We start from the raw sequence: 23126 nt of genomic DNA on the forward strand, positions 1-23126 counted from the left end.
ATTAAAAGTACACAGTTGTTTTATAAAACCTGTAAGTCTTTATAGTAAAGATGAAGAAGGAAAAGGTCAGGCATAGGAAATTGGATCGAAGGTGTAACCTACTATTTCTAGCATGTTTCTAGCATGGCTCATGCATACGACTTTTTTTTTTTTTTGCGGTACGCGGGCCTCTCACTGTTGTGGCCTCTCCCGTTGCGGAGCACAGGCTCCAGACGCGCAGGCTCAGCGGCCATGGCTCACGGGCCCAGCCGCTCCGAGGCATGTGGGATCTTCCCGGACCGGGGCATGAACCCGTGTCCTCTGCATCGGCAGGCGGACTCTCAACCACTGCGCCATCAGGGAAGCCCACGACTTTTTTCTTCAGTTCCTTTCTTTGTCTTTGGATGGAATAAAAGGGCCATAACTTCTTTAAGGCAGAGACTGTGTCTCGTTTAAAATTGAATCCCCAGCATCCGGCACAAAGCAGGTATTCAGTAAACGTTTACTGAATGAAGGAAGGATCAGGCAAAGAAATAGGAGCAGCTGTACTGAGGTGTGTATTAACCTTCCAAATCAGACCTGACCCTGCTGAACGTCAGCAGTGATGGTGTTGCTCACGGGCAGATGGTCAACAGTGTGCAGAGGGCTGCAGTGGGCTTGGTAAAATTGCCACGTCTCCTTCAGTCTCTCCAGTTTCCTTCCCTTATCGCCCATCACTAGGGAATAGTCCAGTCCCAAAAGAGGCAGTGGGTGACCCAAATGATTCTTTAGTTTGCAGAAATCTTTTTTAAAAGGGGGGAGGGGTGGCATTCTGATGTTTCCTGCCTTCTTGGTTATCTGCCATCAGTTTTCACTCTCCCCAAACCAGCTCACTTAGATCACCAGGAAATAAATGCATGGAAGCAGCACTTATTTAGCAACTTGATGTCGTATACATATGGCACTTGGTGTGACTTGGCATACAGGTCTTACCAGTCCCCAGGTCTGGGGGTAAACCAGTTGTCCATTTCTCTCACTTCTACTCTGGAATTTCATCATTGCTAAAGAAAAGCACAGAATTGTGGTGGTTGTCTCTGTGTCGTACTTGTGGTTCCCAGCCTCAGTGAGACCCGTGGTCTTGATCATCTTTTTGTTCTTCCTGACTGACTCCCTACCCCATGCTTTACAGTGCCTGGTCACGGTAAGGTCCACGTAACCTCTTACTCCAGGCTGACTTTGTCTCCCTGCTTTCTCTGTATTTCTGTTACTTCCCCTTCCTTCTCCAGCTGCTTTCAGATCATAGAAAGAAGTGCCCTCCTTTCTATGGCCGACCCCTCCACTTGTATTTTTGGTCATTTTCCCCTCCCACATTTTTCTAGCCTCACTCAACCAATGATCTGCATCCTCACTCCTCCACCCCTTTGGTGTCTTTATAGTTTATTCATTTAACACATATATATTGAATGCCTGCTATTTTTCCAGGCACTGTGATAGAATGTTGTCTGGATGGTGTAATGGTGAATTAAACAGAAATAGTCCCTCCACTTACAGAACTTACAGCCTAATGAGTGAAAATAACTGTAATTAATGAGTCATAAAACTAAAACATAAGCAGTGAAAGGACAGTGAAGGGAAGCTGTGAGGCCTTGTGGTGAGAAGTGGATGGGGTAGTTTTTGTAAGGGGGTGGGGGGCAGGAGGATACATTTGAGGCATTAGAAACAGCTTGTGCAGAAGCCCTCAAGTAGCTAGAAGTGCTCATCAGAGAAACTGAAAAACCAGCTGGTCACAGGGGAAGGGATAAGGGATAAAGCACACGATGGAGGGAGGGACTGTTTCCAGCAGTTTACAGACCGTGTAAAAAAATCCTCCGTATGCCAGCTTTCTGGGTCATTAACACCCCTGCTTTTTTCTGTTTCCTTAATGTTTGTAACAGTGCACTTACCTCTCCTGTTTCTCACTCGTTCTCTGGCTTTGCCTGCCATTGTAATACCAGCCTTCTACAAGCTACATGCTGTATGTCTTTTATTTTTCTCTAGCACTTTTTTCTGGATTATCCTCTACCCCTATCATTTCAAATATTACTTTGGTATTTCAGATGTATCAAAGTCTACATCTGTAACTTCGGCTCCTGTTCTGAATTCCCCAAGTGTATTTCTAACTGCCTACTAGAAATTTCCACGTTCACGAAGGTGTCATTCTGGAATCTCTGGTCCAGTGTGCCCAAAACCAAATCAATTTTTAAAAACCCGATTTTTTTCTTCTCTACTCCAGTGTGTTATGGAATCATCATCTACCTTCACCTTTAAGGAGTTCTCTCTTGAAAGAACAGTCAAATATCGGGGGTTTTACAGCATAAAAGTCTGTTTTGATAGAGTTCTATATGAAATGCAGGGGAGCAAATGGAAGTGGCCCCTGACAAGCTTAATGAGGTCAGGAAAGGCTTTCCAGAGGGGTTGATTTCTAAATGGAGTTTTATGGGAGGAAGAGCATTCCAGGCAGACGGAACAAATATCAAGACATGGCACACAGGCCACCACAAATATTTCATCATGGCTGGAGCCTAGGCTGCAAAGTTAAAAAGAGAGAAAGCTGAACCTGAACAAGGAGATGGAATCAAGAAGATCCTTGTATGGCATGTTAAGGAGCTGGATTTGATCCTGAAGATACTGGGGAGCCATTGGAGGATTTAAAACATGGAGGATGGCATGATCAAATCAGTTGTTTCAAAAGCTCATTCTGTAAGCTCTGAGAAGGGGGGGGGTGGGCGGAAAGCAGTGAAATAAGACCAGGAGAGGCAGTTGCAGCAATCCAAGCCAGCCATAATGCGAAAGTAGGGTTTGGTGAGGACATCCATGTGAAGGAAAAGGAGCAACCTAGGTTTCTAACGTGACCATCAGTGTGTAAAAGCAGAAGGGCACTTCAGCGTAAGATGCACTGTGTGTAGCACCTGTGTGGCAGCCAGGGGGCTCGGGAGAGATTTGCTGAGAACTCAGCCTTGCGAGGTAGTTCTGATGAAGGTGGATGGTTCCAAGTGTATGTTCAGAAAAACGGCCGTATTTACAAGATTTGCTGAAAACTAACGATTGCCAAATCATTTTGAAGAAAACTGGAGATCCAGGCTCTGGGTATTGATTTGGAAGTCTTTAGCATAAACATACCTGTCGAATCCATGGGAACAGAGGAGTGTACAGAACTAAAGGGTAGAAGGCATTAAGGAGCACCAGTTTTTTTAAAGAGTGCACTGAGGGGGAGGAACCTGGGAAGGAGATTGCTGGAACCAGCCCCCCAGCCCCTACCTGTGGAGGTCTCCACGCTCCCATTCTCCAGTCTTTACTGCACCGTTTACCTGCCTACCAGAGGCACCTTCCTAAAATAGAAATCAAGTCGTGATTTACCAGCTCAGACATCTTAGCTGATGCTGTATTTGTCTTTGAAGTCCAAATCTCTTAGGTTTTAATCTAGCTCTCATTCCTCAGAGATTGAACAGAAGTTCTGACCCACTTTTCCTCATCTCCCAAATCACCCTCCCGAGTATGCTGCCCTGCAGACGCAAAACCTCAAACCTCTGCTTACCCCGTTTTCTCCAGCTGTATAGTTTTTGTGCTACGCCAACTATCAGAAATTCAGTTTATCCCTTAGGAGACAGCTAAATGCTCCCTCTTCTGAGAATCCTTCTCAAAAGCCTCCAGTTGCAATTCAAGACTTCTGTTCCTTTATATCTGCACATTTTTTTTCCTTTATCATAATGTGGATCTCCCTCTGCCTTGTTGGTTGTCTCCATGCCTTCCCCTGTTAGAGTATAAGCTCTTGGAGCCTACTTAGCTTTGTATCTCCAGGGCACGTAGCACGGTGCCTTGCCCCTAGAGTGGCTTTCCGTTAAGTATTTATTGTTGTTGTCGTTTTTAATTGGCATAATTAGTATCCCAAACTACAAATCATGAATCAAGATGAAGGGCTTTACTTTTTGTTTTAATATACTTATAGAAACTGCATCTTAATGCAGAGGAATATTTTGTCCTTAAGGAAAAGCATAATTGGAGGATTTAGCGTCAATACAACTCAAATAATCAACAATAAATTCTAAAATCAAAGAATCAACAGCAAACTTGTATGAATATTTAAAGTCATAAAATTATGCTCCCAGAAACATAATTTTAGCAACAGAGAAAACCTGAAAGAGCTTATCTAGTCGAGTGGTTTGTAAACTCTCTCCTCTGTAGAGCCCTGTGTCTCAGGGCTCTGTGGGGTAGGTCTGGGGAGGCCAGGTTTGCCAGACCACCAAACCTAGCTTCACCTAGAGAAATTCTACTTTTCAGTGTTTGTATGTGAGGCTTTCAAACAAAATTGTATTGAAAACTAGTTTTGCTTTTAAACCAGTTTGAAAAACAGGATTGTAACCTTCAGGCTACTTCTGTAATCTTGGTGACTCTGGGCCTCCATTTCCTCATCTGTAAAATATAAGAATGGTGCTATGATAGGTCATGCTTTTATTCTGAGCACCTCCTGTACATTTTTAAGTAAGAAAAACAGACCTCAAGAGAAGTTAAGTGGCTTACTGAGGCCATAGAGAGTTAATGACAGAACCAGGATTAGAATTTAACCAACAGCCCTCGTTGTTGGGTTTTTTTCTTTTCAATAAAAATTCCTACAAAGTGGGTATAAAACAATTGCAGATATTAATTCTTTGGAAAAGGTAGATATCAGGAGGTATATAAATAGCTTTAAAAATAGAGTTCTACTATATCATAAATTTGCCTTATTTAAAGCTGGTGTGCTACTGCAACAAACATAGATTGAACATTTACTTAATTTTACATTCATTCTTCAAGTTTATAGAAATATTTGGGGGAGTTGTTTGCATGGCCCATTTCTCTTTTCCAAAGTTATTTATGAGTTGTTTCTTCTTGGTAAATCTCCATGTAATCACTGGAGGCACTGAAAATCATTCCATTAATCATTCCTTTCATGTTTGTCTCACTGCATCTAAACTTAAAAGTATCACTACGAAGTTGTGAGGGTTTGGGAAGCAAGAGTCTCCAGATTCTGATCCTTTCATTCAACTCCTTTGCTTTGCTCATCTTCCTCTCTCCATCCCCTCCTCTCCAAATCAAGGGTATCCATGAAGAGGAAATGAAGTTCACAAAACAGCTGAGAGGTGTGTGTGGACAAGAGGGCAAGAAGGGCAATCATGCTCCTTGGCCTTGATGGGGGGTGAGGGTGCTTATGGGCTGATTGTCTCATAGCCTTGGGCTTTTTTGTTTAAAGATAAAGTGAAACAAAACAGCTCACAGAGACACCTCCTTCTTCCCCCTCCTTCTGCCTCCATACCCATATGGCGCGCTGCTGCTGAGACCAAGGAATGAGTGAGTAAAGGTGTTGAAAAGTGAAGTATTGGTCCTAAAGAAATAAGTGTCCTTTTATAAATCAGTGTCAAGACTTTGTAATGTGGATCTCCTACTAATTTGTGATTCATAGCATTTGAACATAGGTTAAGCCAACCTTTGCATCATGAAAAAGGACTTGGATATGCCCGCTACAGTAATGCAGTAATACAGTAGGAAACAGGGCAGGAACTATGTTTAACTTGCTTAAGACAGACTTTCTGAGGACATTACAGCACCCATTTCATATGAAAAGACTATTAGAAGCAGGTTTGGTAAGACCTGCACGTAGTAATATGTTGTTACTCATTTGTCAGGGTCACAACAAGCAAGGAAAAGTAACGCTGACGTAACAGTGATGTATAATTCAGTCTGACTTCCCTTCCCTCAACCTCTGGAGTAGACTTATATTCTGATTAGAGCCATTATGTTGGGGTTTTTTAATCCAGTAGTTTTACAACATTTCATATACAGTTGGCCTTCCTTATCCACGGGCTACGCATCTAAAGAGTCAACCAAACATGGATAGAAATTATTTGGAAAAAAAATTCCAGAAAGTTTCAAAAAGCAAAGCTTGAATTTGCCATGCTGGCAACTATTTACATAGCATTTACATTGTATTTACAACTATTAGCATAGCGTTTACATCGTATTAGGTATTATAAGTAATCTAGAGATGATTTAAAGTATACAGGAGGTTGTTAGGTTATATACAAATACTACACCATTATATGAGGCACTTTAGCATCTGCAGATTTGGGTATCTGTGCAGGTGGGAGTGTCCTGGAACCAATCCCCCTTGGATACTGAGGGCCGACTGTATATACATGTATTTAAGGTAAGATGTTGCTCTTGCCTTGGGCAAAGAGAGAGAAGTAATACTTAGACCATGTAAAAGAAGCATCTGACATTTAATCTCTTGGCTGTGTTTGGAATTTATTTCATAAGTCTGGGGAAAAAGACTGAAGAAATTCAGTTACAGTTGATGCTCTCTGAGAGGTTTTGATGGTTTTCTTTTGCTCTATGGGCTTGAGGGCAGGTAGACTCTTCTGCAATCTGCATTAGTCCTTGAATTTAAATTTTCTATGTGTTTGTACTTTTTTCCCCAAACACATTTTAACTGAATCAGATCATCTTCAAATAGTTGAGAAAAATCCGAGATTGGTTCTTTTGTTGTTCTTTGAAATAGGCTCACTTACTACCACATTCAGGTTTTGCCACTAAGTCTCCTTGCCCTTTAACTGTTGTTTTCATTACATGCTTGATTTAAAGCTCTATAGCCAGCAATAATATTACATAATTATGGTCCAGAAAAGTACAAAATCCTCTTGAAATCTTTATGATAAGAAAAGTAATACTTGTTTAAAGGGACTCAGTGCCAAATCTTGCTGAAATCTGATTGTGAAGGAGGAAATCCAAAAAGGCAAAACAAGTTTCAGTAGAGATAAGACTGGGAAGGCAGTAGTTACTCAAAGAAGTTAAGACTGAAAGAGATAGTTGTACTCCTTGTCTTTCAGTTCATTTTGGCTTTTTGTTTTCTGGGGTTTTAAAATTTTAATTAGGTAGATATGGTATATCTCTTTCATTTGTATGTAATTCAAAACTTTAACATAGTAGTGATTTATATTTTCTATGTGAATTTTAAGTAGATCCTTCCCATAACATGTAATTATCTATAAAAAAAAATTTGCAAGTCTGTCTTATAGCAAGATTAAGTTGATTTCTAAACTACTGTCTCATATCAACCACCATTTTCCACAGTATCCTTTCATTTGGAATTAATGTTCAAACTCTAGAGGAACCGTCTAACACTCAGAGTATAATCTGGTACCACTGAAAGTGCTTATTTGATTTTCTTATGGAGGTGCCATTAATAAAATAGATATACTAATCAAATTTTGTAGAAGATTTAAAGAGCTTGCAGATTCAAAATTTTACACATAGTTCAGTGAGTAACACCATGAAAATACAGTGTACTGACAGGATTACAAAGGAAAGATGCAGTGTTGAAAGGTCAATTTAGAACTTAAGTAATATAACATAGTATTACTGAATTAATTTAGGCTGACTCTTTTGGCCACACACCTGAAAGCTCACTTTCTTTATGAAGAGCGCTTAACCAATCTGGATACCTGTTTCCTTGGTTTTCCATGGGCGTGAATAGACACTTGTGATAGACATGCTGATAGACACTTGTGTTCAGAACAGGCATGCTCTCTCCTCATTCATCTAGTTGGTGGGTTTTCAGCATGTGAATATTGCCTGTGTTGTCTTCTGTGATTTGTGATTTACTCTTTGTTCTTCTTTCACAGCAGTCATTCAAGTCCCAGGATTTCAGACCGGGCTCAGAGTCTATGACACAGTAAGCAGCTTTTCCTCCTAAATAATTTGCAGTGATAAATAGTTGTTTTTTTTTTTTTTTTTTTTAAGGACAATTTATCCATTTCCCTCTTCATAATACCACACTAAAAAAAATTATGAAATGCCTATTTCGAGGCATTAAAGAAAAAAAGCTAATACCCAAAACATTATCATTGTATATGTCTTAGAAATGCCTAAGGTAGATGAGCAATTTTTGAAGTATTTATTTTAAAAGATCTCTAGGAAGTTTTTGTATTTTTTTGATACTTGCTTAATAACATAAATAGAAAACCTCAAAAAAACAATACCGAAAACCTTTGCAAAGCACTTCTCAGTTTTTATCATTGCAGATGATTTTGTACATAATCTGAAGCCCTGACTTCATATTCACACGTCACTAGCAAACTATCACATGAGTGTAACAACCTTGAACAGCTCAGGTGTCTGCTGTGCCCTCCCATCCCACACCGCCACTGTCCCCACGTTGGGTGCATGCCTACACACATGTGCACACAGAGAATCCCTGCTGAATGTCCTTCAGGAAAATATTGGGTTGGCCAAAAAGTTCAGGGGTTTCCATAATGTCTTACAGAAAAACCCGAATGAACTTTTGGGCCAACCCAATATTTATTCGTTAACCCTGCTATGCACTTTGACATTTAGAATATGTCTCTTCCAGGTCAGAAATTCTGATTTACATGATACTCTAATTTACAGGCATTATCAGATAAAACCGTGCATTATTTTATAATATTTCATTCTACAGATGAAAGACAAATAGAATTTTTAAATGGTATTTTTAAGAGTCACAGAATCATGACCTAGAAGATCCCTTAGAAATTCTACATTCCCTCTGTTTTACATTCAGGAAAACTAAGAGGAAAGACCTTGTGCAAATGTCACAAGGCACATTTATGTCAGCGCTTGAACCAAGCAAGACCTAAGTCTCCTGATTCTCAGACTACCAGGGTGTGTGTGTGTTTGTTTTTTATACTGTATTCAGAGCTATTAGGCTCCTTGGTAAGATGTCATTTTTTTGTAAGTTTAAAAAATCTTTCTTTTTGAGAGATAAAATTATATTGATGATTATGTGATTATATATAGCCCTGTATTACATCAGAGCACAGTCACTCACATTATCACATTTGAGTCTCCCCATTTCCCTGCAGGCCACTGCTCTGACCCCTCTTTTGCACGTGGAGAACCATGATCTGAGGGAGGTAGTAAGAGGCAGACCCAGTACCAGAACACAGATCCTGTGTTTCCCAATCTGCTGTTCTTTCCATGCTTTCTCTCTGCCTATCACACGACACAAATACACATCCCAGGTCTTTCAGTTTTTTGTTTTTGTTATATCTGCCAGGTATGTTTTCAGTTCCGATCTCTGAACAATTGAAATTTTACATAATAGTTGATCACATAATAACTGGCTCTGAGGAGTATACTCAGTGACAGATCACCCACGTAAAAAAATACGCTGGCAGTGAGGACAAACTCTGTTTCAACAATCAAAAATGACCATATTTTAATACATTATGGGAACAGTCCTCTCTATGAACATTTTTATAAAAGTTTTTAGAACTTTTATCTAATATGTGAATGAAAGGTTCTGTAGTCACTCTGACTACTTTGGATACGTATTTTTCAGGTGACAGAGAGATCCACATAATGCTCTCCAGATTAAAATTCAAAAAAGCCTCAAAAACCATCCCAGCTTGTTTCTAAGGCTGTCAGGGTAGCTTGGCTTCTCTTTTTGAACATAGAGCGCTTAAGAGGCTTCTGAAAATAAATTTTCATGAGAAGTTCAGATATGTCTAAATGCTCAATTTCATCTAAAGCCTTTGGGCTTTCCCTGTACTCATAATTTCTTAGAAGTAAGGATGAATTGATACATTTCTCATGACTTAAGAACTGTAGGCAAGTTGAAGGTGGAAGTACTATAGCCCAGTATGTCATTTCTTTATTTCTGTAATTTACTTAAATGAGTCCACTGTACCCAAGTAAATGGATAGAGGCTAATTTTTTTGTTTCTTTGCAGCCTTGCCATTCAGTTACTAACATCTGCTCATTAGTTGGTTGACCAAACTTTGTAAATGAGCCACATAGGACTGCCTCTCACCACTTTCCACTTGAATTTCTTGTCTCATTTATACTTTTTAATTTTTTTTCAGAAATGTCAATCACTTCTGTGCAAACAATTTTTACACATTTTAATAAAGCTACACTCTCTTATCTTAAAAAGATACCAAGAAGAAACTTTTATAGGTTAATTTAAAGGCATTTTCTTGAAAGTCTTAAACTTTTACCTTTTATATCTCATGCCCCTATGATGTTATGGTCTGCTGCCCAAGTCAGAGTTTGTAACGAAGCTTCTACAAATATGTTATAATCCATTAGTATTAGTATTAGTGTTCCCTAGTTACTAATATATTTTATCTTGAGTTTGTTGGGTTTTTTTTTTTAAGCATAGAATGTTTTATTTCATTAACAGGTTTGGTCAGAGAGAAGTTAGTTCAGATGGTCAATAGTATTAAAGGCCTTTATTTGTGAACACTCATATGTGAACTGAATGAATGAATGAATGAATGCAATCTCTTCTTAATGTAGTGCAGCCATAAGTGTGAACTCCAAGTATCCGATCTCTCCTCCACTATATATTTTTCCATCTTTATAATAATCCTATTCCAGACTTCTTCAATTTCTTCTTCTTTTCATGAGAAGAAATTAGTTTACCTTTTTCTCCTAAAATACCCTACTACTTGCAACTTTTCTTTTTAATTTCTTCTTTTGATTATTCACTTTTCAGCCTTTTTCTCCTCCTCCCATTCCCCGCCCTTTCTGAAATCAGAATTATCCACTGTCAGGAGTGTGACATCACAGAGTTCCTTATATATTCTAAATATGTTCTTTATCAGATACATGACTTGCGGATATTTTCTCCCGGTCTCTGTTACGCCTTTTCATTCTTTTAACAGTAGCTTTTGAAAAGCAAACTTTTTTATTTTGATGAAGTCCAATTTGTCAATTTTTTTCTTTTATATGTCATGCTTTAGTATAGTATCTAAGAAACCTTTGCCAAAGTTACAAAGGTTTTCTCCTGTGTTTTCTTGTAAAAGTTTTATAATTCAAATTGGTTTCATATTTAAGTCTATGATCTGTTTTGTGTTAATTTTTGTATATGATGTGAGGTTTGGATCAGAGGATTCTGTTTTGTTTTGTTTGCATTGGGATATCCAGTTGTTCTAGCATCATTTGTTGAAAAAATAGCCATGTCTCAACTGAATGGCCTTTACACCTTCATTGAAAATCAATTGTCATTATAAGGGTAGGTCTGTTTCTGGACATATTCTTATCCATTGATCTACTTCTGTCTTTACACCAGTAACACACGGTCTTGATTACTGTAGTTTTATAATATGTCTTGGAATCAGGTATTATTGGTCCTCCAGTCTTGTCCTTTTTTAAAGTCGGTTTAACTATTCAGGGTCCTTTGTATGTCCTCATCAATTTAGAATAAGTTTTTCAGTTTCCACAACATAGGCTTCTGGAATCCCAACTTGTATTACCTTGAATCCAAAGATAAGTTTGGGGAGAACTGACATGTCGACAATATTCAGTCATCTGCCTCATTAACATGAAATATTTCTCCATTTATTTAGGCCTTCTTCAATTTCTCTCAACACTGATTGTTAGTTTTCAGTGTATAAGTCCTGCACATACTTGGCTGATTTATTCCTGCATATCTCATTGGTAAATGGTATTATTTTTCAATTTCAATTGTTTGTTGCTAATTTATGGGAATACTACTGATTGTTGTATGTTGATCTTGTATCATGCTACCTTACTAAACTATCTTGTTAGTTTTAATAACTTTTTGGTAAACTTCACCAGGTTTTCTCTATAGACAGTCATACATATAAAAGCCAGTTTAGCTTCTTCTTTCTCAGTCTGGATGCCTTTCCTCCCTCCCTCCTTACTGCACTGGCTAGAACTTCCAGTACAATGTTGAATAGAAATGATGAGAGTATATATTCTTATCTTCTTTTGTCCTGAAGGGAAGTGAGTGGGAAAGCATTCAGTCTTTCACCACTAAGTACATCATCATAGGTTTTTAAATAAATGCCCTTTATTCCTTCATTTCCTAGTTTGCTGAGAGTTTGTATCAGGAATGGATGTTGGATTTTTGTCAAATGCTTGTTCTGCACCTCCTAAGATAATCATATGATTTTTCTTTTAAAATGTGCTAATATGGTAAATTACATTGGTTTTCAAATGTTAAACCAACTTTTCATTCTTTGAATAAACCGCACTTAGTCATGGTGTGTTATCCTTTTTATAAATTGGTGGACGTGATTTGCTAAAATTTTATTTAGAGTTGTTTGTATTTTGTTCAAGAGAAATATGGGTCTGTAGTTTTATTTTCTTGTACTGTCTTAGTCTGGTTTTGCTATCAGAGTAAGCTGGCTTCATGGAATGCCATTCTTAAGAAGAATTCCCTCCTCTTCAGTTTTCTGGAAGAGTCTGTGAGGATATGATATTACTTTTTCCTTTTGTAATTTCTATTTATTTATTGATATTCTCTATTTGATGAGATGTTGTTCCCATACTTCCCGTTAGTTAAGTATGGTTTTCTTGCGTTCTTTGAATGTATTTATAATAGTGGATTTCAAGTCTTTGTCTAGAAAGTCCGATGTCTGGGCTTCCTAAGGGACCATTTCAGTTGATTGCTTTTTCCCTTGTATGGTGCATACTTTCTTGTTTCTTTGCATGTCTTGTAACCTTTTATTGAAAACTGGATATTTTGAATGCTATAATGTGACAACTCTGGAAATTAGATTCTTCCCCCTCCCCGGGGTTTGTTGTTGTTGCTACTTATTGTAGTTGTTCGTTGCTTGTTAACTTCTCTGAACAAATTCTTTAATTCTTTAGTTGTAATGTGTTTGTCCACAGGAGTCTTTGCTCAGTTAGATTAGTGATCAGCTAATAATTGGAAACCGATTTCCTTAAACACCTGGAACCAGTAGTCCCCCAGTCTTACCAGGTAGGGGCTCTGTGTGTGCTGTGCACACCTTCAACACCCAGCCAGGCAGTTAACACCTCTGTCTTAGCCTTCACTTCCTGTTAGCATAGAGTGTTAAGGTCAGCCAGCGGTGAGGACTTAAGGCCTTCTCAGGTCTTTCCTGTGCATGCACACAGCCCTACACATGTGTAAGACCTTCTAGACTCCCAGGACTAAGTCTGAGCTTTTCAAAACCCACATGGACAGCTTATTCCCCCAGCTTTTCCTTTAAAGTTTTTAGTCTGTTGTTTGCCTACTGTTATCCACCACTCAGGCAGCCCTGAAGTTAATTGTAATTGCCTCCCAGGGAAAAGGCAAGCTCTAAGATAAGTCAAATGCAGACAGCCTTACAAGTGGTATCTTCCAGGAAACCACCAAACAGGTCAGATAATGACGATTCCTTGGGAATGAGGATTTGAAAAAGTTCCAGCCCTGTTCTGCTCCTTCCAGTGGATGCCAGGTTGCTGGCTTTCACCATAAACGCAGGCTCTTCTTTTTCAAGGTACCCACAGAGCCAGACAGTGGGGATGGGATAAGGTAAGTTAAAATGCCACAAAGCTCACTGTTCTTACCAAGTGTCAACCATTCTTCTTGGATAAACATTCTCCAGGTTACTACAAGCTATTGGCTAATTTCCAGAATCTAAAAAAGTTGATTCTAACCATACTTGCCAGTTTTCTCATAGCCTATTTGGAGCAGAAATTTTTCAGAAGTCCTTATACCACCGTTTTTACTGATGTCACTCTATTTCTTCTTCAGATGTTGTGTAGACTCACCAGTAAAGCTACATGGGCCTGAAGTATTCTTTTATGGAAGATTTTTAACTACAAGTTCAATTTGTTTAATAGAAGTAGAGCCATTAAGGTTATCTATTTCTTCTTATATAGGCATTGATAATTTGTATCTTTCAAGGAACTTGTCCATTTCATCCAAGTGGTTGAATTTGTTGACATAAAGTTGTTCATAATATTCCCTCATTATCTTTTTAATATTGAAAGAATCTGTAATAATGTTGCCTCTTTAATTCCTAGTGTTGATCATTTATTTCTTTACTCTGTTTTCCTCAGTCAGCCTGGCAAATGGTTTATCAATTTTATTGAAAAGAACAGCTTTGTTTTGTTGATTTCTCTTTATTGTTTATTTATTTTGTTTCATTGATTTCCACTCTGATCTTTATTTCTGCTTCTTTGGGGTTTAATTTGCGCTTCTTTTTCTAGATTTGTTAGGTGGGACTCGAACTGTGTTTAATCTAGGGCTAATTAGTCCTCACTACTGATACAAATCCCTTTTGGGTATTCTACCCAATGCGTTCTGCGTTTTGAGGTTTTCCATCCGGGCTGATGGGAATAGGTACTGTCCCTGGCCTCGGGAGATTTCCTCCGCTGTATATTCTCACCTGTACTCTGCTGAATACTTGAAGAGAACCTTTGCAAGTCTCCAAGTTCTCTCACTCTGAAGCTGTCTCCTCTCTGGTAGTCTGTGAACTATAGCCTACCTGGTCTCCTCAGACTCCTAGCACTCACTCAGGGAGCCCACCAGGCTCCACACAGTCCCCATCCCCCTGTGTTGTGGCCTGGAAGCTCTCAAGGCAGTAAGCTGGGCAGTCATAGGGCTCATCTCATTTATTTTCCATTTCTTGGGTATCACTTTCCTTTGTTGCTTAGGATTCAGTGTCTTGAAAATTATTTCATATGTTTTGCCCAATTTTTTTAGTTGTTTTAGGTGAGCAGTAAATCTGGTCCCTGTTACTTCCTCTTGGATGCAAGCAAAAGTCCAGATGTTTTATTTTTCAGGGTAGCTTTCTGTTAGATCATATGTACATTATGAGAAAGAAAAGGTGGAGAGGATCACACGGTCTGATTTTCCCACAGTGATCAGGGAAAGCCAAAGATGTAAGATAGCATTTAAGTCTTAAAAACCATGTAGAGACAGTGTGAACAAAAAGAAAAGGACCTAGAAGTCAGAAGTATGGCAGGAGCTAAGGCACAATTGCATGAAAGTGCCTGGAATACCCTGAGACTAGCAGGGTATCTACAGGGTGGGGGAATGCACAGACCAAAAATATATATATATATTTTTTAAATTGGGCCTGCCAGCAAGATACAGTCCAGGTCCACTGTGTCTGTAATCTTACCAGTTGCCCAAATACAAAGATTTCACATAAATGTAGATTTCTTATTTCTTCTGAAGTTCTGGACCACAGTTCCACATTCTTTGCTGGCTTCCATCCACTGGAGCTGAGTTAGTGGTCTCCTCCCTAAGATGAGTCATCCACTCTCCAGTTTACCAGGGTCCTGCTGTATTATTCCTGGCTTGCTTTCCTCGCTCTCCTTGTCACCCTGGCATCCACAGACATTTGAATTTTTACTTTAATGCTAAGGTGTAGGTTCCCTGGAGATAGGCAGTAAGTTATCGATGCTTTTTGCTTCAGAACTCAACTTTTCCTTTCTCTCTCATCATTTTCCTCCTTTCTAGACGTACTTTATTTGTTCTTTCATCTTTGTGGCTTCTGACCCTTTTCCTTCTCAGTCATCTGACTTCATTTTACTTACTTAGACATCTCCATATTAGTCTTCTCGGGCTGCTGTAACAGTACCACCGACTGGGTGGCTTAAACAATGTAAATATTATTTTCATAGTTCTGGAGCCTGGAAATTCAAGATCAAGGTTCCAACAGGGCTGGTTTCTGGTGAGGCCTCTCTTCCTGCCTTGCAGGTGGCCAGCTTCTTGCTGTGTCCTCACATGGCCTTTCCTCTGTGCATGTGTGGAGAGAAAGAGCTCTCTGGTGTCTCTTCCTCTTCTTATAAGGACACCAGTCCTGTAGCTTAGGGTCTCACCCTTATGACCTCCTTTAATTTTAATTACCTCCTTAAAGGCCTGATCTCCAGATATATTCACTTTGGGGGTTAGGGCTTCAACCTGTGAAAGAATACAATTCAGTCCACAGCAGTCACTGTTCAGTCCTCCTTATTGCCTGATTTTGAAATTCTTGTACCTTTTTCAAGCTCTGTTGTGATGTCTCCCACCATTCCTAGACATCCTAGAAAGGGGACACTGCCTTCCATTCTCTGAATTTCCCTTTTTTCATTGTTTTTTCTTTTTTCTAACATAACTTGAATTACTAAACACTCATCCACAAAATATTTGTTTTCTATGTTACTGTTACTGTCGAACCATTTGAAAAGCTGCATTCCCCATCTCACAGGTCAGGATATCACTGTTTTCTTATGCATAAACTTCACCCCTTCCTTCACCCCTTCACCCCTTCTTTGTCAGTAAGGAATCTCCTGCTCTTTTACACACACACACACACACACACACACACACACACACACACTTTCTTCTATTTAATTTGATAAAATCTTCCTGGTTTTTCCCAGGCAGCTAATATTTTTCTGAAAGAAGTAAAATTTATTTTATTCTTGTCCCTTGATACAGTAAAAAGGAGCCAAACCAGCTAAGGTTTATTGTCTCTACGTTATTTTCAGTGACTCCCTGCTGCCCACCCACATATATAGTTGCTCATATCATCTGTCGAATATTTTTCTCTCAGATCCTCCCATTTATCTCCCCTTTTTATTCCCACTGCCACTTCCCTAAATCCGAGCCCCATCTGAGCTGTTGCAGCAGCTTTCTCACTGGCTCCTTGTCTCCAATCTTCCCCTCCTGCAGTTCTGAGGTGGGCAGAGAACAGAGCCTTGAGGACCACAGACACATCATGGATGTGCAGGGGAAGAAGAACGAGCAAACTGGCCGGAAAGTCACCCTCATAGAGGTAAGAGGAAACCAGGAGACAGTCATGTCACGGAGTCAACAGGAAGGTTTAGGAAAGGCATGGTCAACAAGGACAAGTATCAAAGACAGCAGAAGTAAAATAAGGGCTGAAAAATGCCTTTGGGATTTGCAACCAAGAGGCTGTTTGTGACCTGGGAGAAGATGGTTTTGAATGGAGGGTCCTGGAAGCATGAGTCAGATTGTCTCCAGCCCGTAGGGAGAAGGCCCATCAGGAGAGGCTGCTTCTCCCAGAAGTTGGACTTCAAGGGAAAGAAAAAGCTGTGCAGAAACTAGTGGAAAACACAGGATGTAAGGAAGATCTTTATACAGGAGGGAATGACAAGAATATTTATAACCCCAGAGCAAAGAGCCCCTTGAGAAGAGCCAATCAAGGTGTAGGATAAGGAGAATAATTAAAAGAGTAGAATTTGAAACAAGAAGGTGGCGCTACTTTCTCCACTGAGACAGGCAAGTGAGACAAAATGAGTTTGAATGATGATGTTTTCTGGTGAGAGATAAAGTATAAGAAGGACAGGAAAGGACTTTCTAAAGAAGGCGGCCTCTGTTTTCTCTATTACTAGAAGTGAAGTTTGTCTGCTGAAAGTGAAAATGTTAAGCTCTATCACGTACACTTTTATGAAATTGATACTTAATGAGAATTAGATTCAAATTTTTCATAAGTATTTTTAGATTTGGATGGCAAAAAATAAAATCTCATTATACAGAAAGTTTATAAATCAATAGTTTTATAATCATGGGTGTTAAGGAATGACTTTTTATCACTGATACCAGAATTGGAAAACATATTTTGAAAGAGATTTTTAGCTCTAAATAATAGAAACTTTAAAATCATTTATGTCAGAGAGAAAAAAATGCCATAGGCAGAATCTAAAAACAACCAATAAGCTGGGATCAGGAAGAATTTCACAAAGTATGTGACAGACGAAGCGTTAATACCCTTAACTTATAAAAAGCTCTAAAAAGTCAAAAGGGAAAAGAAGTATATCAGTAGGAGAACTGGCAAACGGGGTGCATAGGACATTCTTAAAGGGATATATATATATATATAAAAAACAGTGAACATACGAAAAATGTCCAATTACAGTGATCAAATTAATAGAAATTAAAACAATAAATGAGATGGTATTTTTCCCTCAGAAAATGGTAGCAAGCTTCAAACTGATACAACCTTGTGTTGATGAGAGTATGGGGAAGTGGGTTTCCTCATATGCTGCTGGTAATAGTATATATTAAAACAATCCTTTGTGGAGTATAGCTTGGTAATACTTGTTTATTTTAAGTTTTCAAATTGTTCATGTCTTTTGACCTGAATATTCTACTTCGAGGAATTTACTGTAGGAAAATGTTTAAGTGTACATGCAGAGATTCAGTTAAAAGGCTACTCCTTCTAAAAATAGAAGGAAAATTCAATTTCTATGAATAAAGGATTGATTAACTTACTTTTTTTAAATTTATTTATTATCTTTTTCTTTTTGGCTGCGTTGAGTCTTTGTTGCTGCGTGCAAGGCTTTCTCTAGTTGTGGCGAGCAGGGGCTACTCTCCGTTGTGGTGTGCGGGCTTCTCATTGCGGTGGCTTCTCTTGTTGCGGAGCATGGGCTCTAGGCATCCGGGCTTCATTAGTTTTGGCATGAGGGCTCAGTAGTTGTGGCTTGCGGGCTCTAGAGTGCAGGTTCAGTAGTTGTGGCGCACGGGCTTAGTTGCTCCACAACATGTGGGATCTTCCCAAACCAGAGCTCGAACCCGTGTCCCCTGCATTGGCAGGTGGATTCTTAACCACTGTGCCACGAGGGAATCCCAGGATTGATTAAATTCTGAAACATTTATGTAATAGAACACCATGTGAGAGCACCACGTGACTATTTCAAATAGTGAAATTATTATAGGAGTATGTTCATAGATGTGGAAGGAATGATGAAAAATTTTTAAGTTAAAAGAGGATGATTATAAAATAGTTTTTATATAACATATGCATAAAATATGGAACAACAGACATCAATAAATGTCAGTAGTTATCACTAAGTGGTGGAATTGTAGTGATTTTTTTTCCTTCATTTTACTGTGTGTATTTTCTAATTTTTCTACTCAGCATATATCGATATATATATACACTTGATCATTTCTTTTTTTTTCTTTGCTTTTTGTTTATTTTTTATACAGCAGATTCTTATTACGTATCTATTTTATACATATTAGTGTATATATGGCAATCTCAATCTCCCAATTCATCCCACCACTGCCCCCCGTGTTCCCCCCTTGGTGTCCACACGTTTGTCCTCCACATCTGTGTCTCTATTTCTACTTTGCAAACCAGTTCATTGTACCATTTTTCTAGATTTCACATATATCCGTTAATATACGGTATTTGTTTTTCTCTAACTTCACTCTGTATGACAGTCTCTAGGTCCATCCACGTCTCTACAAATGACCCAATTTCGTTTCTTTTTATGGCTGAGTAATATTCCTTTGTATATATGTACCACATCTTCTTTATCTGTTCGTCTGTCAATGGGCATTTAGGTTGCTTCCATGACTTGGCTATTGTAGATAGTGCTACAATGAACATTGGGGTGCATATGTCTTTTCGAATTACGGTTTTCTCTGGGTATATGCCCAGCAGTGGGATTGCTGGGTCATATGGTAATTCTATTTTTAGTTTTTTAAGAAACCTGCGTGCTGTTCTCCATAGTGGCTGTATCAATTTACATTCCCATCAACAGTGCAAGAAGCTTCCCTTTTCTCCACACCCTCTCCAGCATTTGTTGTTTGTAAATTTTCTGATGATGCCCATGCTAACCGGTGTGAGGTAATACTTCACTGTAGTTTTGATTTGCATTTCTCTAATAATTAGTGATGTTGAGCAGCTTTTCATGTGCCTCTTGGCCATCTGTATGTCTTCTTTGGAGAAATGTCTGTTTAGGTCTTCTCTCCGTTTTTTGATTGTTGTTTGTTTTTTTAATATTGAGCTGCATGAGCTGTTTATATATTTTGGAGATTAATCCTTTGTTGATTGGTTTGCAAATATTTTCTCCCATTCTGAGGGTTGTCTTTTCGTCTTGTTTATACTTTCCTTTGCTGTGTAAAAGCTTTTAAGTTTCATTAGGCCCCATTTGTTCTTTTTTTTGTTTTTATTTCCATTACTCTAGGAGGTGGGTCAAAAAAGATCTTGCTGTGACTTATGTCAAAGAGTGTTATTCCTGTATTTTCCTCTAAAAGTTTTGTAGTGTTTGGGCTTACATTTAGGTCTTTAATCCACTTTGAGATTATTTTTGTATATACAGTTAGGGATTGTTCTAATTTCATTCTTTTACATGTAGCTGTCCAGTTTTCCCAGCACCACTTATTGAAGAGACTGTCTTTTCTCCATTGTATATCCTTGGCTCCTTTGTCATAGATTAGTTGACCATAGGTGTGTGGGTTTATCTCTGGGTTTTCTATCCTGTTCCATTGATGTATATTTCTGTTTTTTTGCCAGTACCATACTGTCTTGATTACTGTAGCTTGTAGTATAATCTGAAGTCAGGGAGTCTGATTTCTCCAGCTCCATTTTTTTTCCCTCAAGATTGCTTTGGCAATTAGGGATCTTTTGTGTCGCCCTACAAATTTTAAGATTTTTTGTTCTAGCTCTGTAAAAAATGCCATTGGCAATTTGATAGGGATTGCACTGAATCTGTAGATTGCTTTGGGTAGTGTAGTCATTTTCACAATATTGATTCTTCCAATCCAAGAACATGGTATATCTCTCTATCTGTTTACACTTGATCATTTCTTTTAAAACAAAAGTAATTTCGGAAATTTTTTACCACAGCCCATTCTTTATGCATTTAAAGAAATCAAGGCCTGAGAGTCAGAGTTAAAAAATGCCTGAACTAGGACTTGATCTTCTGGCTCCAAGTTCAGAGTTATTTCTGTTCCAAATGCTTTGCCTTTTTCCCTTTCTTTTTAACATCTTTACTGCAGTATGACTGCTTTACCATGGTGTGTTAGTCTCTGCTTTATAACAAAGTGAATCAGCTATACATGCACATATATCCTCCCTCTTGTGTCTCCCTCCCAGCCTCCCTATCCCACCCCGCTAGGTAGTCACACAGCACCAAGCTGATCTCCCTGTGCTATGTGGCTGCTTCCCACTACCTGTCTGTTTTACGTTTGGTAGTGTATATTTGTCCATGCCACTCTCTCACTTCATCCCAGCTTACCCTTCCCCCTCCCCATCTCCTCAAGTCCATTCTCTACGTCTGTGTCTTTATCCTGTCCTGCTCCTAGGTTTTTCAAAACTCTTTTTTTTCTTTAAGTTCCATATATATGTGTTAGCATACGGTATTTGTTTTTCTGACTTACTTCACTCTGTATGACAGACTCTAGGTCCATCCACCTCACTACAAATAACTGTTTCATTTATTTTTATGGCTGAGTAATATTCTATTGTATATATGTGCCACATCATCTTTATGCATTCATCTGTCAGTGGACACTTAGGTTGCTACCATGTCCTGGCTATTGTAAATAGAGCTGCAATGAACATTTTGGTACATGACGCTTTTTGAATTATGGTCTTCTCAGGGTATATGCCCAGGAGTGGAATTGCTGGGTCGTATGGTAGTTCTATTTTTAGTTTTTTAAGGAACCTCCATACTGTTCTCCATAGTGGCTGTATCAGTTTACATTCCCACCAACAGTGCAAGAGAGTTCCCTTTGCTCCACACCCTCTCCAGCATTTATTGTATGTAGACTTATTGACTATGGCCATTCTGACTGGTGTGAAGTTGTACCTCATTGTAGTTTTGATTTGCATTTCTCTAATGATTAGTGATGTTGAGCATCCTTTCATGCGTTTGTTGGTGATCTGTATATCTTCTTTGTAGAAATGTCTATTTAGGTCTTCTGCCCATTTTTGGATTGGGTTGTTTGTTTTTTTGATATTGAGCTGTGTGAGATGCTTGTATATTTTGGAGATTAATCCTTTGTCAGTTTCTTCATTTGCAGCTATTCTGAGGGTTGTCTTTTCATCTTTTTTATAGTTTCCTTTGCTGTGCAAAAGCTTTTAAGTTTTGTTAATTCCCATTTGTTTATTTTTGTTTTTATTTCCATTTCACTAGGATGTGGGTCAAAAAGGATCTTGCTGTGATTTATGTCATAGAGTGTTCTGCCCATGTTTTCCTTTAACAGTTTTATAGTATCCAGCTTTACATTTAGGTCTTTAATCCATTTTGAGTTTATTTTTGTGTATGGTGTTAGGGAGTGTTCTAATTTCATTCTTCTACATGTAGCTGTCCAGTTTTCCCAGCACCACTTATTGAAGAGGTTCTCTTTTCTCCACAGTATATTCTTGCCTCCTTTATCAAAGATAAGGTGACCATATGTGTGTGGCATTATCTCTGGGCTTTCTATCCTATTCCACTGATCTATATTGCTGTTTTCATGCCAGTACCATAGTCTTAATTACTGTAGCTTTGCAGTATAGTCTGAAGTCCGGGAGCCTGATTCCTCCAGCTCCATTTTTCTTTCTCAAGATGGCTTTTGCTCTTCGGGGTCTTTTGTGTTTCCATACAAATTGTGAAATTTTTTGTTCTAGTTCTGTGAAAAATGCCATTGGTAGTTTGATAGAGATTGCATGAATATATAGATTGCTTTAGGTAGTATACTCATTTTCACAGTGTTGATTCTTCCAATCCAAGAACATCGTATATCTATCTGTTTGTATCATCTTTAATTTCTTTCATCATTGTCTTACAGTTTTCTGCATACAGGTCTTTTGTCTCCTTAGGTAGGTTTATTCCTAGTTATTTTATTCTTTTTGCTGCAGTGGTAAGTGGGACTGTTTCCTTATTTTCTCTTTCTGATTTTTCATTATTAGTGTATAGGAATGCAAGAGACTTCTGTGCCTTAATGTTGTATCCTGTTACTTTACCAAATTCATTGATTAGCTCTAGTGGTTTTCTGGTAGCATCTTTAGGATTCTCTATGTATAGTACCATGTCATCTGCAAACAGTGACAGTTTTAATTCATCTTTTTCTGACTTGGACTCCTGTTATTTCTTTTTCTTCTCTGATTGCTGTGGCTAAAACTTCCAAAACTATGTTGAATAATAGTGGTGAGAGTGGGCAACCTTGTCTTGTTCCTGATCTTAGTGGAAATGGTTTCAGTTTTTCACCATTGAGAACAATGTTGGCTCTACATTTGTCTTATATGGCCTTTATTATGGTGAGGTACGTTCCCTCTGTGCCTACTTTCTGGAAGGTTTTTATCATAAGTGGGTGTTGAATTTTGTCGAAAGCTTTTTCTGCATCTATTGAGATGATCATATAGTTTTTCTCCTTCAATATTTTCATATGGTGCATCATATTGATTGATTTGCGTGTATTGAGGAATCCTTGCATTCCTGGGATAAACCCCACTTGATCATGGTGTATGATCCTTTTAATGTGCTGTTGGATTCTGTTTGCTAGTACTTTGTGGAGGATTTTTGCATCTGTGTTCATCAGTGATATTGGCCTGTAGTTGTCTTTTTTTGTGACATCTTTGTCTGTTTTTGTATCAGGGTGATGGTGGCTTCATAGAAGGAGTTTGGGA

General features: G+C 38.6%; 1 protein-coding gene across 1 annotated transcript in view; it reads left to right on the forward strand.

Moving 5' to 3' along the window:
* The window catches only part of AHI1 (Abelson helper integration site 1), a 186024-nt gene extending 169339 nt beyond the window's left edge, over positions 1 to 16685 (forward strand). The window contains exons 25-26 of the mRNA XM_065888623.1: positions 7653 to 7702; positions 16433 to 16685. Coding sequence (XP_065744695.1) covers positions 7653 to 7702; positions 16433 to 16685 — 303 coding nt within the window. The remainder of the gene's footprint in view (positions 1 to 7652; positions 7703 to 16432) is intronic.
* Positions 16686 to 23126: the final 6441 nt, after the last annotated feature.

Source organism: Phocoena phocoena, chromosome 12, assembly GCF_963924675.1.
Source record: "Phocoena phocoena chromosome 12, mPhoPho1.1, whole genome shotgun sequence".
Taxonomy (NCBI): Eukaryota; Metazoa; Chordata; class Mammalia; order Artiodactyla; family Phocoenidae; genus Phocoena; species Phocoena phocoena.